General features: G+C 38.1%; 1 protein-coding gene across 3 annotated transcripts in view; it reads left to right on the forward strand.

Annotated features, from left to right (window-relative positions):
• Positions 1-15,214, forward strand: part of FOCAD (focadhesin) — a 127,735-nt gene that overhangs the window by 107,329 nt on the left and 5,192 nt on the right. For 2 of the 3 annotated variants that reach the window (XM_067316125.1, XM_067316124.1), the window contains exons 29-40: positions 662-809; positions 3,247-3,366; positions 4,340-4,462; positions 5,508-5,585; positions 5,969-6,040; positions 6,218-6,320; positions 7,512-7,592; positions 8,673-8,801; positions 10,358-10,473; positions 12,078-12,338; positions 12,992-13,081; positions 14,231-14,408. In XM_067316125.1, the coding sequence (XP_067172226.1) occupies positions 662-809; positions 3,247-3,366; positions 4,340-4,462; positions 5,508-5,585; positions 5,969-6,040; positions 6,218-6,320; positions 7,512-7,592; positions 8,673-8,801; positions 10,358-10,473; positions 12,078-12,338; positions 12,992-13,081; positions 14,231-14,408 (1,499 nt within the window). Of the gene's footprint in view, positions 1-661; positions 810-3,246; positions 3,367-4,339; positions 4,463-5,507; positions 5,586-5,968; positions 6,041-6,217; positions 6,321-7,511; positions 7,593-8,672; positions 8,802-10,357; positions 10,474-12,077; positions 12,339-12,991; positions 13,082-13,905; positions 14,059-14,230; positions 14,409-15,214 lie in introns of those variants that run through there. The other variant, XM_067316126.1, reaches the window with a different exon arrangement.

A 15,214-nucleotide genomic window follows, 5' to 3' on the forward strand; every position in this document is an offset into this window, starting at 1 on the left:
AATTCTGAGTATCCTCAGCATCAAATTGTTAGTTCTGCTGGGATATGTCTGCCCTGTTGAAGTTGGTCCACTGTTGTGTGTATATATATTTTAATACATATGGGTTAAAATGTGTACCTAACTCTTATGTTCTGAAATGCAGCTGAACACCATGACCATGCAGCCTTCTTAGCTGCTATCTGGCTCAGGCAGTAGCTTAATCATTTTTGCAAACTCAAACATCTCTTGCAGATGTGACTGAGAGAAACAGACCCTAAATGCAAACCTGCAATTATTGTGTTTAATTGGGGTATCATAGAGTTTGGGATATCGGTATGAATCAGATGGAGAGGTTTGGATCCAGACTTCCCTCCTGCCAGATGATGTGTTTGTTCACAGAGCTATTGGTTCTTCCAAAGTAGAAGAAATAAGGAAGCTGTTTATATAAGTCTTGCTATTTTGAACTTACCTTTTCATCACATGCTCTCTTTTCATCTTGTGTCTTCTTAGAAGGATCATCTCAATATGGAATAGAAACCACTTGTAAAATTGACTGTCCTAATTATCAGTGAGGACCAAGAGTTCTTACTGCTCAGCAATCCAAGCTAATTTGGTGGTGAAAAAAAAGAGTTCAGAGCAGCCAAGGCATCCTTAATCCTTTTTCTTTTGTCTTTTCTTTAAGCACTGGATGTATTTTGGGAGTGGGACTTGTTCTTTCGCATATGAGTCACAGCAGCCAAACAGAATTGCGAGTACATGTTTCTGCTTCACTGCGAAAACTCTGTAACTACCTGGATGGCAGCGAGGACCAAAGCAGATGGGTCCAGGAGGTATGGTCTGTTTTATCACAGATTTTAAATCTTCCTTTCTCTTTGCTTCCTCCTTTTAATAACTCAGCTCTTTACTGAAGCTTTATATCCGTTGGGTATTTCATGCACCCTTTTTACTAGAATCCTTGATTTCTAATGTTTTCTACCCTATCAGCCTCGTTTTCTATCTGTTGAACAAAAAAATTTTAGAATAACCAATAATACAGCGCAGACATTAGGAAACTGCCTGATAAAATATAAAATCATTATTCAGAGTGCTTCTTTAGGTCCTTAACTCATAATGAAATTGTCGAAAGTTGGGACCTTTTTAACTGTGCATCTAGGTCCTTCTCTGAAAGTTGCTGTCGCTAACTAATGTGAATCTTGTGCTACTGAGTGCTGCTGCAGCTCTGTTTTCTGTTCTTATTATAACATTGCTTTGGAGGCTTAAACTGAGCTGTGCTAAGTTTGAGCATGCCCTTCAATATATTTTGCCAACTACTGTGACTTCTGACATGGGTCCTTGTACCAAGAAGTGTACAACCTTCTTGAGGTAAAACTTGAAAAGGAAAGCTGACAAAACTGGAGAAGTTAGTAACAGAAAGCAAGGATGAAAATAAGCAGGTGTTTGCCGTGGAAACCTCTCCTTGTTGTGTGTAAACTTACAGCAGCTGTATGGCTGAGTTTCATAATGCTCTGTTTTTCTAAGGGATTTAACAGATACTGATAGTGTTCATTCCTTTTTCCTTCTTGGTACTGTTCTGAAAGCTCTTTTTTTGTAATAAATGTATAATTTTATGGAGTTTAGGTTTTTTTGTCAGTTCGTGTGTGTTGGGATTAGCCTTTTGCTGTTTATGGATCATGTGTTAAAATAACTTATATCTGTGAAATCATTTATCCCTCCCTGAGGATCTCTGAGTGCTTTACTGAAGTTAAACTGATGTGCGAACTCTGTACAGGGTTCAATACAGCAAATACTGGGAAGAAATGCAGCAGCTATTTAACATCATGAAGTAATTCGAGATGAGAAGCAAAATCTGCCTTTTCCAGTTAAAATCTCTGTAAGGAATCACATAGATAATTACAGCAGTAAAATTTGGCCAGGACCTTGAGATGAATCTGACTATATCTGAGGTGCACTAGAGGCTCTTTCAGAGCAATAAATGGCTGAGGTACTATACTATACTTGAGAGAACTTTGGCCTGCTGCAGTGAGAGATCCAATATGGGCATTACTTCTTCCAAACCAAATTGTTGGCAATCCTGCCCAACAGGTAGGGGATCTCTGAATTCCCTTATGGTCACATGCTGTTCTGTTGCTTAGTTTTGTACAAATGAGGTTAAGCAGTTGGCACAGTTGTCCTGTTGAAGGTCCAGACTTCATTTCCTTACCCTCCATGTCTGAGAGTGAAGAACAGAAAAGCAGTGTCGCTCGTGGATGCTTCTGCATGGGGATCTGAGCCTAGTCCCATACGTTGTGTGTGGGAGACTGTTGTACTACATGCTCCTCTTTTGTCCTTATGGGCCTGCTAGTAGCACTAAAGGGATCACAGCATGCTGTGTATGTTCACATAGATAATGATCAGATACTCATGCTGAGAAAAATAACTTCATTTCTGTGGAAGGTCAGGATTTTGCCCTAAGGAAACAAAACCACAAGTACTTCCAGGCTTTAGTTGCGCTTTTCTAATGTCAGCATAGATGATGAATCTTTCTTAGGAACAATAAACATCTGAAAATATAAACTGAAGATGGCATGGCTTTTTTACCATGCTAGCACATTGCTCCATTGTTATAGAACACATACTCTCAGCAGCCTGCCTTTCCTGCAGATTGATTTTCTTGTTGAAGTATGAGTTACGTGTGGTATTTTATAAATTCTGTCCTATGTATTATCTGTGATTCTGATGAGACAGTAAAACCAGCATCCCTTTTACCACTGGTGGAGTGTCAAATGAAGAGTGAAAGCCTTACCACTAGCTTACAGGAAGAAAATGAATGAAGCTTAGAGTGATGCTTCTCAGTTTCTGGCACTGAGGAGTTGTGTGAGAGCTGTTGCTGGGTACACAGGCCCTGCCCTCATAGCAGATACTTTGCAGATCACCTCTGGACAAGGAACAGACAGCAGCAGACAGAATTATAAAATTTGCTTCTTACAGCAAAGAATTTGGTTTGTATCAGAGTTCAACACTTTCTCCTGAGAGACAATAAATATACTGTGTAAATGCAGGTGTGACTGATATATGGAAAAACAAAGAACTCCAGAACTGCAGCAGCAAACACAGCTTTCTATTTGAGGTGAAATTTGAGAATTTATGATAACGTTTTACTGCTGTAGTAACCAGGTAGTATAAAACCTCCCTGAGGAAGTAAAGATAGCCTTCTTAATGATTTTTTTGTGTGTGTTTGTGAATTTGATCAGACTCTGGATATCAGAATTAAACAACTTTGTTTTTCAGGTCCTTGCCTATTCTGTGGCCTGTTCCTGTGTCTCTGCTTTCAGTGTTGGAATCATAGAAGCAGCAGAGGCTGAAGGGGCCATGAACAAGCTGCAAACCTTGGTGGAAAGTAATCAGCAGGTCATAGTCAGAGTTTGGGTTTTGCTTCAGTTCTGTAGTTCTGTTTGTCTCTTAAGTATTTCATATTGCATACTGTTCTACCCAGTCCATCATCTGAAGAAAACATATTGATCTGTTTTGAGCATTGACTAACATTTGAGTGTGTTGTGCATACAGTGCAGTTACCATGACGACCATTTGTTCCACTGATACACTGCCTGTAGCTGTATAGCAAATACCAAAGAGTGAAGCTAAAACAGATTTTATGTATGTTTGATTGCATTTAAAAGAGAAGTTAGTACTTTTGAGTTCATAGTGTCTTTAGTTCCTGTGCCTTGCCAATTATTGTTTCTTTTAAAACATTTTTATTAAGATCTTTTTCTTGGTAGGAAATACATTTTCTATGCTTTTGTGAAATTTTACTTTCCCATAGACTTCAGACAACACATCATATCCACAGCCACAGCTTCTTCTGGGTGTCTGTTTCATCCCTCAGTGTTTTAGGATCACCCTGTAAAAATGACCAAAATAATCTCTGTATTTCAGTACTTGTTCTCCTTCTTTGTTAAATGCTTGCCGGGGGGGGGGGGGGGGGGAGGGGGGAGGGTGTAGAAGAAGGAAAAGCACAACCATTTAGAATCAAAGCCAGCTACGACGATGGCCATCTGTCTAGTATGTTTATCCAGAAAATGGCAAGTCAGATTAAACTACCTTTGCAACTGCTTTTCATCTTCACATCAGAAAGTCCACTCTAAAATAAGTCTCCAAACCAATATATGTGCCAAAGACCAGTATCTAATCTCAGAAAATCCTGTGTCACTTAACATGACCAAGTACTTAAAATAAGAAAGCATCCAGTATTTTTAAAGAAGATTAATTTTATGGGAAGTGCTGCCTTAGAAATGTTATATGATTTTGTTTTTTCTGTTTAGGAGAAGAATACATGGTCCTTTGGAAGATACATTTTTTAATATGCATCTTTTTTACCTTACAGACATCTGGTTTTGCTCTAGCTCTAGGTACGATCGTTCATGGTTTGTCAGCTTGTGGTCATGGGAAAGCTGAAGACCTGGGTAACAGGCTAATGCCAGCCTGGATTAAAATTGTACTTGCAGAGGTAAGGGAGTTAGAATTCTTATCTTGGGGACTTTCTGTTTTTTAAATGAATTGTAGAGGCATAATTCTCCTTGTTTCTGCTGGAGTAATGCTAGGAAAAGTTTGGACTATCTAAGCATGTTGTTTGATGTTTGGAAGCAAGAATATGCCTTTGGGCTGTTTACTAAAATAAAAAAAACTTTGTTTGTTTTATAAGAAATACTTAGTCCTCTTGGCCTGTGAGATCTTATTTCGGATATCTTTACTCATTTAAACAAAGGATGAAATTCAGGTTATTAAATGAGGATGCCTTGTGGAATTAGGTACTACTTAGCAAAAAAGACTAACAGAGTGGTGATTTTCATGTTTCAACTGTTTGTTTTAAGTTTATCCTCTTAATTAATTGTTTTATTAAGTAATAATTTGCCCTATTCCGTTTTCATGATCTGGTAATTGCTGTCTGCATGCTCAAGGAATAGTAAGCACTGCACTGTAGCCTCTGACTGCATTTACAGCGTCAGGTGGAGCTGAACAGTTCTGGGTGGATTGAGGACACCACTTATCACTGCTACTGTAACTGACTGGAGCGTAGATTAAAATGTATTCATTTGTTCAGCTTGCTCTTCAGTAGCAATAATTTATCTTATTGCACCAAAAATTGTATATGTGAAAACAAACTCTAAACTTAAACTTTAAGGTGGAAGCTGAAGATGAGTACAAATAAAAGAAGCAGTGTTTCAGAATTAAATTGCACTGACATATTTTATGGGGAGTAGACTAGGCCGGAAGAAAGTGCTTTGACAGGGAGAAACGCATGTTGATTTCAGACTGGGAGGGGGACAATTTCCATATAAATAAAGCCTTTCATTCAAGAACAATGGGAGGACAAATGATCCAGTGGGCAGGAGGCCAACCTGAAAAAGTTTTTGAACTGGGAGATATAGAGTGATAGCACTCATGTTTTTAAGTTGGAACAAAAGCCTTTTCTTGAAAGTGAACAAGCGTGTTGTGCTACAGCTGCTGCTGTATGACTCGAATGTTGCACTGATTCTGAATTATACTTTCAGGGTTCTCCAACAATGCAGCGTCTGGCTGCTGTCAATGGTCTAGTTGCACTGGTGGGTTCTGAAGGAGGCATGATACAGGTGAGAATATTCAAGTACATGGTACCTAGAAACTGAGTTAAAGATTTGGACTCGAAAGCAAGATGGAATTACATCCGTGCATCCTTTTAGCGGTGATTATGTACCGCAGCATTCCATTTATGCAATAGTAAATAGTGTTGGGTCTGCACCGAATGGGGTAGCATTGTGGTGTGGAATATGGGGTCTGTTCCATTTTCCCATCATATGTCCATGTGTGGTGCCATTGGGGAAAAGCTTATGGCACTTCTCCCCCCTGCCCACCCTCCCCCCCCAAAAAAAACCCATGTACAAATGTAATCTGTATTTTTAGCACCCATTCTGTGTTTTGTTGTTTCCTTTTTTCCCTTATGAAATTCTTAGAGTATTTTCTTTTTCTCTGGCAGCTGAAATCTGAGAGAATTCAGTCTTCCCAGTTTCAAAGTAAACTCAGTGAAGTCATCAGAACCCTTACCCAGGTACGGGAGTTTCCTCCGTTTCCTACTCTGGATAATGCAGTATGGTACTGTAGCACCTTGCACAAACAAGACAGTTCTGTGTAAAGAAGGTGCATAACATCCATGTCTAGCTTCAATAAGGCAATGCAGCATTAATTTGAGGGTTGCTGACTAACTGGTGACCTATTGTCTCCACAGATAATCAGTTTTTCAGGTCAGATTGGCCTTCAGACAAATGCAGCAGGACTTTTGGGACACCTTCATATGTCCTGTTTGTCTTCTACCCAGAGCAGGGCATCTGGTAAGCTTCTGTATTCTTGCTGCTTAAAGAACAAATAGCGGTAGCACCTAACCAGGAAGGGAGCAAGGGACACATTAAACACTGCAGACTACACAGTGCAGCCATATTAAATGATATGACGACCTTTGAACCAGAGGGCTCATGGACCCATGTGCCAGACCTAAAAGCTGGAACACAAAAACAGGAATCAGTGTGCTGAACAGGATGCCCCCCATCTGCTTTTACTTGCAATATCAAAGTAAGATTCTAAGTTGTTCCAGTCAAATTTGTTTATTACTTCTGTTTTTGTTCTGTTTAAAGCTCCTAGTATAAATTATAAATTATTTTTAAATTGCATATGGCAGATGTGTTTGTCATCAAAGTTATCAACTCCAAGCCCTGAGAGTTGATTAATCTACTCTTTATTTTAGCACTTTCTACTGTTTAAGAAAGCCAGCACAGGAAAAGCTAGCCAGTAACAACAAAAAAGGGCTAATTTTTCAAGAGTATTTTTCTAGAAGAGATCTTTCTGGTTAGCTGAAGGCTAATAATAGTATCTGTGCCCTTTTAGTTTAGCTGTTAACACGGAAAGAAATTCATATTCTGTTGATACACCATTACCTTCTGGTGCTGTTTCAGTATCCGCTAGGTGAAATTAAAGCAGAATTGGACCGTTGATGAAATACCAGCAATAGGAGGGAACTGATGAGGCGGAAGCTGTTCACTTCACTGTGAACAAAATTGGACTCAATAATGTGAAGTGCAGATAAATTTTCTCATCACAAAGGAATGTTCTTAGGGTTTCTACTTCTGGATAGTCTTAGCAGAGGTGCCTGCATTTAGATAGATATGGAAGGTCTGCTCTTGTCTTAAACTTCTGAAGCTCTCCGTTTTTAAAGCCTGACTTGCACTGGCCTGATATGTATTAGGAAAATTGTTACCACTAGCTTTTCAGCTGATGAATGAATTTGTTTTTCAGACCTGTCACCTCTCACCAATACTAATATTTAGCTTACCTTTAAAAAAAAAAAAAAAGAGGTGGGAAGGCCAATGTGCCTATTAAGAACTTTTGGTCTAATCATTTTAAATCATTTACAGACTTAAAGTTAGCTCAAACATGGTTCAGTTTGGCCTTTAAATTTACGTGTGGGCTGGAAGTCACCATTTATCCTGACAGGTTTTAGTATATACACAGTCTTTTTGTCTTCACAGTTCCTCCAGATTTTAGCTACTTGCCTGAAAACAGCTTTATCAGGGCAGCTGTTGACTTTGCCATTGAATGTGGAAAGAAAGGTGAGAAGGATCAAACTACAATATCTCTCTAGGAAAACTGGTATGGTTGTAAAATGTGGCCCTAACCACCTGCTTTTGTTTGCTGAAAGAACTTTTCTAGAGGGTAAATTGAGCTTCACTAATGCAGGACTTAAATCTCTAAATATTCTGCAAAGACTTTTAAAACAAGAAACTGAATTACACTGACAAAGAGTGCAGGATGATATAGTCGGGACATTAGTGTTTTCTGCTGAATTTTTCTGACTTTTTCATCCTTACACCTTCCTTCTCCCCACTCTGCCTGTGATGGTGCATCTTCTCCCCTCTGGGAATGAAAGTCAAATCACTTTAAATGTTTGCGTGTACCCTCAGGAATACTCCGTCATCAGGCAAACTTTCTCCTAACCTCTATTTTAGTGATACTTGGTTAAATATTCTATGTATGAGTCAAATGGGTTAGGACTGTTTGTGGTAAATGCACAGGAACCTGAAGAAAGGATGCGTCATGTGAGCAACACTAGTTAGACTTGTTTTGGAATGTAGTCTTAATGGAGATAAGGCACAGGAGATTATTCCTGTGTGTAACTACATGAGCTCAGTGCTGTCTTATTAAGCAGGCTTTGCTTTTGAAGGAAGTAAAAAGTACAGTACCTGTTCCTTGCCTCCAGGAGGACTTTATTGAGTTAACTCACTGTTGCCTGTTTTAGATAATTTCCCATATAAATCTGAATAAATGTTGTCCTACTGCCAAAATGCGAAAATACTTACCCAACTAAGTGAGTAGTTGACCTGTAGTTAATTCATAAACTGCTTCAAGTGAGAGGGACCAGAAAGTTTCCATTTATCAGTAACAAAATTACCTTCGGAAGTAGACCACTTCTAAGTGGTTAGAAAATATAACTATTGATTACAAGCGAGACAGCTAATTCGCAGCAACAAACAGAAGAACACTAAGTGATTTTATAATGCTCTTCAGTTTTCACTATAGACTGGTCTTCAGTGCAATATGAAATTGTAAACTATATTCACATTTCTTTCTTGAGCTGTTTAACCAAATATATGTGTATAAAATTTAGACTGTGGTTGACTGTTCTATTACAGGCCCAGAATCTGTCCCAGCTCAGCTGGTGAAAGTAGCACTGGCACCCATTGTGTTAGCTGGAGAAAGTCACCAGTATCCACCTGTGAACTGGGCATCCATTCTTTCTCCTTTGATGAGGCTGAACTTTGGTAAGTTTCATAGTTTCTTGGAGCTTTTTTTGTTCTTGTCATGAGACTTCCAGGCTAATGCAACTTTCACCAGCTGTAGAGCCCACAAATGTTTACAAGCGTATATTTGCAATAACTCTGTGGAGATATTGGATGTGGAGACATTACTAATGCACTAGAGAAGATCAGAGCTAGTAAATTTGAGGCCAGGTTGAAAGTTCCTTAAAATATTGGAAAGTTTGGATCAGATTTTGCATTTAGCCTGTTACAGAAGAGCCTAAAGTGGAAACTAACTGCATCTTATTTTCAGTACATATTAAATGCAGGCCCAGTGCCCATGTTGGAGGATGCAGGCAATTATATCACAAGTTTGAACTGCTCAGTGGTTCATCTAGCTATTGCTAGTGTGAAATACAATGTCTACTAAATTGCACTGGGTGTCAAGGAAAGTTTATACCTTTTTCCATCATGATCCTGATTTCTCAGTGCTTTCTTCTAGGAGCACTTTTTCCTCATGTTGAAGAATGGCTTTGACCCTTAAGTATGGGTTTGGGCAGCTTGTATAGTATTTTCCCATTCAGGATATCTGTTGATATCAGGTTTTGTTGATACAAATGTCTGAGTTTCAAACTCCTTTCCTTAAAAACATCTATAAAGTTTCTGTTTTCCCTTGTTTGATTCTGCTGAGTTTTGTTTCTCCTGATTTATGTAATTGTCATTACTGGCCTTGCAGTTTCTTTTACAGCTGGGCTAGGCAAGTGCTATCATGTCTAAATTTATTTGTTATAGAGCCAGGAAAAAGTAAGTTGTTCTTATATCTTTTGGGGGGTTATTTTATTTATATGGAGTGCTTGTATCCAAAGCACTACAAATCATTAAACTGTTCTATATGAAGCATACTTTGCTAGATACAAAAAGATTTGTCAACATATTAAAAGTGTTTGCTGATAGTTGGGCTGAAACTTCTGCTTTATTTGGTATTCTTACAATTGATTGTGAAGTCTTTTGTAAGAATAAGTAAGAATATCCTATACTGAGCTGTGCAGTCCATGCTGATGCAAATTTGTGTGCAGCCTTATGAATAGCTGAAACTTGTTATATGTGTGGGGAATTTTTTTTATTCCTGTTTTTTACTTAGGAGTTTGACTTTTGTAAATCAGGGGAGTTCCAGAGGAAACAGTACCTCAGTTTTGTGCCTACATTTTTATTGACTTTAGACAACATTGTAGACTACTTTTTTTTTAATATGTAATTTCTCTTAATTATCCCTCTGTAGTGTTATGAAAGTTGCAGATTGTATTTAGATTATATATGCATGCATAAATAAAGACTTCTAGAGTGTATACGATGAGAGAGACTTCTAGAGTGTATATGAGAGAGACTTCTAGAGTGTATATGATGAGAGAGACTTCTAGAGTGTATACGATAAAAGTTTTAAGCAGCTTCTCTAGAAATACAAAGGTTAATGTAGTCCTGCTGGGCTAGAACAATTACCGTCCCTTATTTTATGAGTAGAGAAGAAATTTTAAGTAAAAATTTTCTTCATAGCATCTGTTTTTTTTTTCCTTCTGCTTTAGGTGATGAGATAAAACATCTCTGCCTTGAACTTGCTGTGACACAGGCTCAGTCATCTCAAAATGCTGCAATGCTTTTGGGGATGTGGGTGGCACCTCCCCTTGTCTACAGTCTCAGTGTACGTATATAAGAAAACTTGTGGGACCTCAGCACCTCCTTCCTATGAGATTCCTCACCTAGAGTGATGTTCAAGATGTCTCACTGAAAAACAGTTACTGTGGCTCGGAATTCTGTAGAAATATTGTTTAGCAAATATCTTAGACTGAAATGGCTCTTCTGGAGGCTTGGAATTCAAGGCATGTGTGAGCTCTGCTACATTGGTTTTTATTTAGATTAAGACATTTTTCCTCTCTTGTGATACTGTAGCTCTGATAACCAAAAGATGCAAGAAAGGCACAGTATGTAGAAACAGGAAGTATCTTTTATTATACTAGCTGATGGACATGGAGAAAAGTCCTACTTACCTGTCTGAAAGTTTGCCAGTTTCTTTCAGCTATGTCACTAACTCTGGTAAAAGGTGTTACTTCTCCTTGAAAACTTTGCCTGAGTAGACATTTAACAGACTAACCTATAGGAGAATCAAATTTGGGGTTATCGTCCACTATGAAGTGCAGTTTTATTTGTGGAAGTTCAGCATGGACTTGATGAGACCTCCACTGTACAGTTTTACAGACTCCCTGAATCCCACAGTACCCTTTACTGTGCAGTTCTGTCAGCTGATATTAGCTGAGGAGCCCGTTCAAGACAGTTCTCAGAAAACCCATTGTGGATTTCTGTGGCCTTTTCCAGTTCAAGTGGTTGTTTCCTCTTGTAATTTTTAGTTCTTTAGCCTTCACAAGTATATAAGCACTTAGTAAAGATTTTAAGATATAAATTATTTGGTATAGTACCAATAAAGGAAAGATTTGATTTCTGAGCCCTTATTTCTCGGTGCAGTGGGATCTAGAGATCACAAAATGAGCTCAGCTGCAGGGTGTGTTAGTTTTGGATCATTTAAGATATTGTTCTTTTTTTCTCACCAGACAAAAATATTGAGGGGCTTGGAGTACCCTGTTTCTGTCCTTGGCTGCCTGTGTATGGTCTGTATGCTTTTATGCAGGAATGCACTGGGCACCATATAGGGAAGTCACAATTGTCCTTTCAGTACAAAAGCCAGATCTGTGCTGAGGTAGAGTTCATTGAAAGGAAGATCCTCAGTATTTAAGGAGAAAAGAATATTGCCATGTTTCAACTCTTTTTAATTCAAGCAGTTCATCAAAAGAAGAAAGAAGAACTGAGAAGTATTTGTGAAAAGATCCATTTCTACTGACTTCGAGTGCTTCTGAAGTGGTGCTTGAGCTGCTTTTTACACTTTCATCCTTTATAAAAATAGCTGAAGGTCAGCGAAGAGTTAGAATCTGTAACTAAGAGAAAGATGAGCCACGTATTTTTAACACAAGAGAAAATTAGAATCCTTGATATGTACTAATATAAATCTTGTGGGGAAAATCACTTGATTCTCTGGCTACTTGAGAGCAATATAAAATTTTGTTTTAGTCTGTTGGATGATGAATGAGACCTCATTGTCTTAAATAGCTTGTATATAGTACAGGGAACATGAGTAAAGAAGCAACAGAGGAATCTAATTATCTAGGCCAAACAGAAAGACAAGAATAATGAAGATATTTCATCTAGAAAGTATGGCAAACCTTATGACTGTAATACCTTGTATTTGCTTTTCAGATGAAAATGCAGAAATACCTTTTCATGTCTCTGCCCCTGTGGATGAAACATATTTCAGAAGACAAACTACAGTCTTTTACAGAAGTGTTTCTGATGCAACAATTTGAAGCGAAGAACCGCACCAAAAACCCAGAAATTTGCCAGTGTGTTTTACAGGGTCTCAGCCAGGCAATGAAACTTCCAAACCCTGCTCAGTACTGCTGGACCTTTCTGTGCCGGGCTGCTGAGAAAATATTTGAGCTTTTACCAAATGAAATTAAGGTAAGGAATAAGTATGGGGTATAAAAATTCATAACCCTGTTATGAACATTGTAACTGGATATTTTTACTGATTTTGAATCCTATCTTTTTTTTTCACTGAGCCATCAGATTTGCAGCATGAAGTAGGATGTAAAATTGTAAGTGAGAGTCGTTAAGATTCCTGTGTAATTTCAGTATAAGTTGCTTTCAAGTATTCTTTAGGATATGACTAAGCTGTGAAACCGATCTTATGTACACTATTCTCTCATTTGGTATTTGGTAATGGAAAACTAAAGAATTAGTGCTGAAATAAATTTTATTGAAACAGAGGCAGAGAACAATCAGAAGATCTTTTTTTTTTTTTCTTCCCCAGGGAGAATTCAGCTTCTCACAGTGCTCTAAAGAAACCATCTAGTCACAAAAAAAATACCCCTGAGGAAGAACATTTTTAAAAAACAATCTTTAAAATTTTTCAAATGTAATTATGCCTTAATAATTAAGTACACTGAACGTCAGAGCAAGTACAGAATTTGTAAAATAGAATAAATACTTAATCTAATTGCTAGCCTCTCTTTATTCATCATAATCATTAACAAGGTCCCTGGATTCTAATTTTAATGGTGAAGAAACCTTGTAGTATACATACAAACATATATTCATGTTTCTGTTTCCAGAGGGATGAAGTGGAGATGTATATTGATGTAGCAAAATGTATCTCAGAAATGGCAGATTCAGAGATTGATCGAATTGTCCAGATCTCTAAGGTAATGATTTTTTTACTCCTAAGCTCTTATCACCAAATTGTGTGAAATAAACCTGTCTTACTTTTTGTGTGTTTGTGCGTCAATAGAGTATTTTAGCTCCTGAAGACCACTGATAAATTTATATCCGTCATGTGTGTAAGTTAGCTTTGGCTCTAAATTACGGGCATCAGAGAGAAACAAAAGTGGTTAGGATCTGTATCCAAAACCCTCTTACGGCAACTGCACTATTACTGGTCATAGCTTGGTCAAGTTCAGAAAGGGCTCTGTTAGCAGAATAGGAACAGTATTAGATCTTCTGAATCCCAGTCCAGTGATACAAACAGTAGACCATAGGCTTCCTGTGTTAACCTAACCACATACTTAAAACTGCATCCTGGTAACTAGCTGTGCTTGGATTGATAAATCCTTCCTTGTGTTAAAAATGAAAGGTACTCTGACTGAGCAGCCTTTCAGTTGTTAATTGCTACATTTGTATTCACACTCAATGTTTCATGGTGGACAAGATAACTAAGGACAAGATAACAGTGGAATATAAAAGCTTTCAGCTTCTAACTCATCAGATCAATTGGCAGTGGAATTCTTAGCAGTTGAAACATATTGTATGCTAAGGAAATGATGGGTATGGAACGACTTGGTGATTTCAGATGAAGTCGTTATAAGCAATCATTCCCATGCTCTTCTGCTTACTGACAGATTCATTAGGGAGACCAAGCATTTAAATAGGATAGGGAAGCCAAATTGTCAGGTTTTAATCAGTTGTCTCTTTAAGCTGTGATCTCCACATTGGAAAAGGCAATTTGAGAAAATCTTTGTTGTCACTGCAGTGAACCTGTCTTGCAAGAAGATTTAAGTCTCCAGAATGTCAAGCTGGCTCATTTCAATTTAAAGGGGAGTATGGAATTTAAAGCAATGTGGAAACAGTCCAACTGTACTGAATTACACTGTGCTGGACCATTTAGAAGCATACAAAATTCAAGTAGTACGTACGATCTTCTGTTTCATCCTTAATAATCTATCTTAGAGAAAATGAGCCTGCTAGATAATTAGAAATTCCTCCTCTCTTCATAAAGAGGAATGCAGCATTTCCTACTGCTCTCATGAGAGGGGTATGTTTTAACTTAACATGTTTTTTTTTTATTGCATTTGCAGAACAATATAGAGAAGGCCACCTTCACCAAAGTGTATTTAATTTCTCAAGGCAGACTGCCTCTGATGAACTTGAGTTCCTTGATTGTTACTGTGGCAGGGTATCACCAAAAAGAATCTATTACATGGATGCTCTTACATGGTTTCTATCACACTCGAATTGTGAGCCATGAAAACACAGGTGAGGCCAAGCTTAAAGAAGAATCAACAGCAACATGAACAAATATTGATGGGTCTGAACTGATACTTTTTAAAAAAATTTAAGATAGTCTAACCAATGGTTTCCAGACTTCTCTGGTTTAGAGACTACTTTCAACCTTTAGAATTTTTTTTAGCTCTTCACATACTTAAACATTGCTTTTATGCTTTTTTAAGTTATTTATGACTCCTTGGATCAGCTACAAGTCACTTATCTCAGCCAAGTGGTTCGCAGACCACAATTTTGATTAGATCAGTGTCTTTTTGTTTTTTCAGTATAAGATAGTGTTAGAAATGTACCCGGCACATTAGAGACCAATAGCAGTTGTACAGCCTTGCTGTCTTTCAGAGCTAATGTCGGAATTATCTGTGTGTGACACAATAGACAGAGGTTTCCATGAGATTGATTGATTGAGCCAGGGAAATAGCTTGTTCTTCTGAACTCCTTCTGCTGACTTAACATAGGAAACAAATTATCCTTTCTCATCCCCACCACAGCAGTTGATTATCTGCTGAGTTAATGATCTGGGTTAGCTCAGCTAAGGGTCTGATAAGCACTGGAGCTGATGCAAGAGAAATATAATCACACAGGATGAGGAAGAAACAAGGGGAGAGGGAAGAATGAGATCTCTCCATTCTCACGGCAGCAGGATCTTAGGCTGATTCAGTTATTCACAGAACAACAATTTTAAAGCATTTTATTGCAAGTGCTTTAGGTGCTGACTGTGGTTGAAGAGCTTCAAACAGCAAGCAGTGAGTTTTGGATGAGTAGAAGGAGGTTCCTTTGGG

This window comes from Apteryx mantelli, chromosome Z (genome assembly GCF_036417845.1).
Source record: "Apteryx mantelli isolate bAptMan1 chromosome Z, bAptMan1.hap1, whole genome shotgun sequence".
NCBI lineage: Eukaryota > Metazoa > Chordata > Aves > Apterygiformes > Apterygidae > Apteryx > Apteryx mantelli.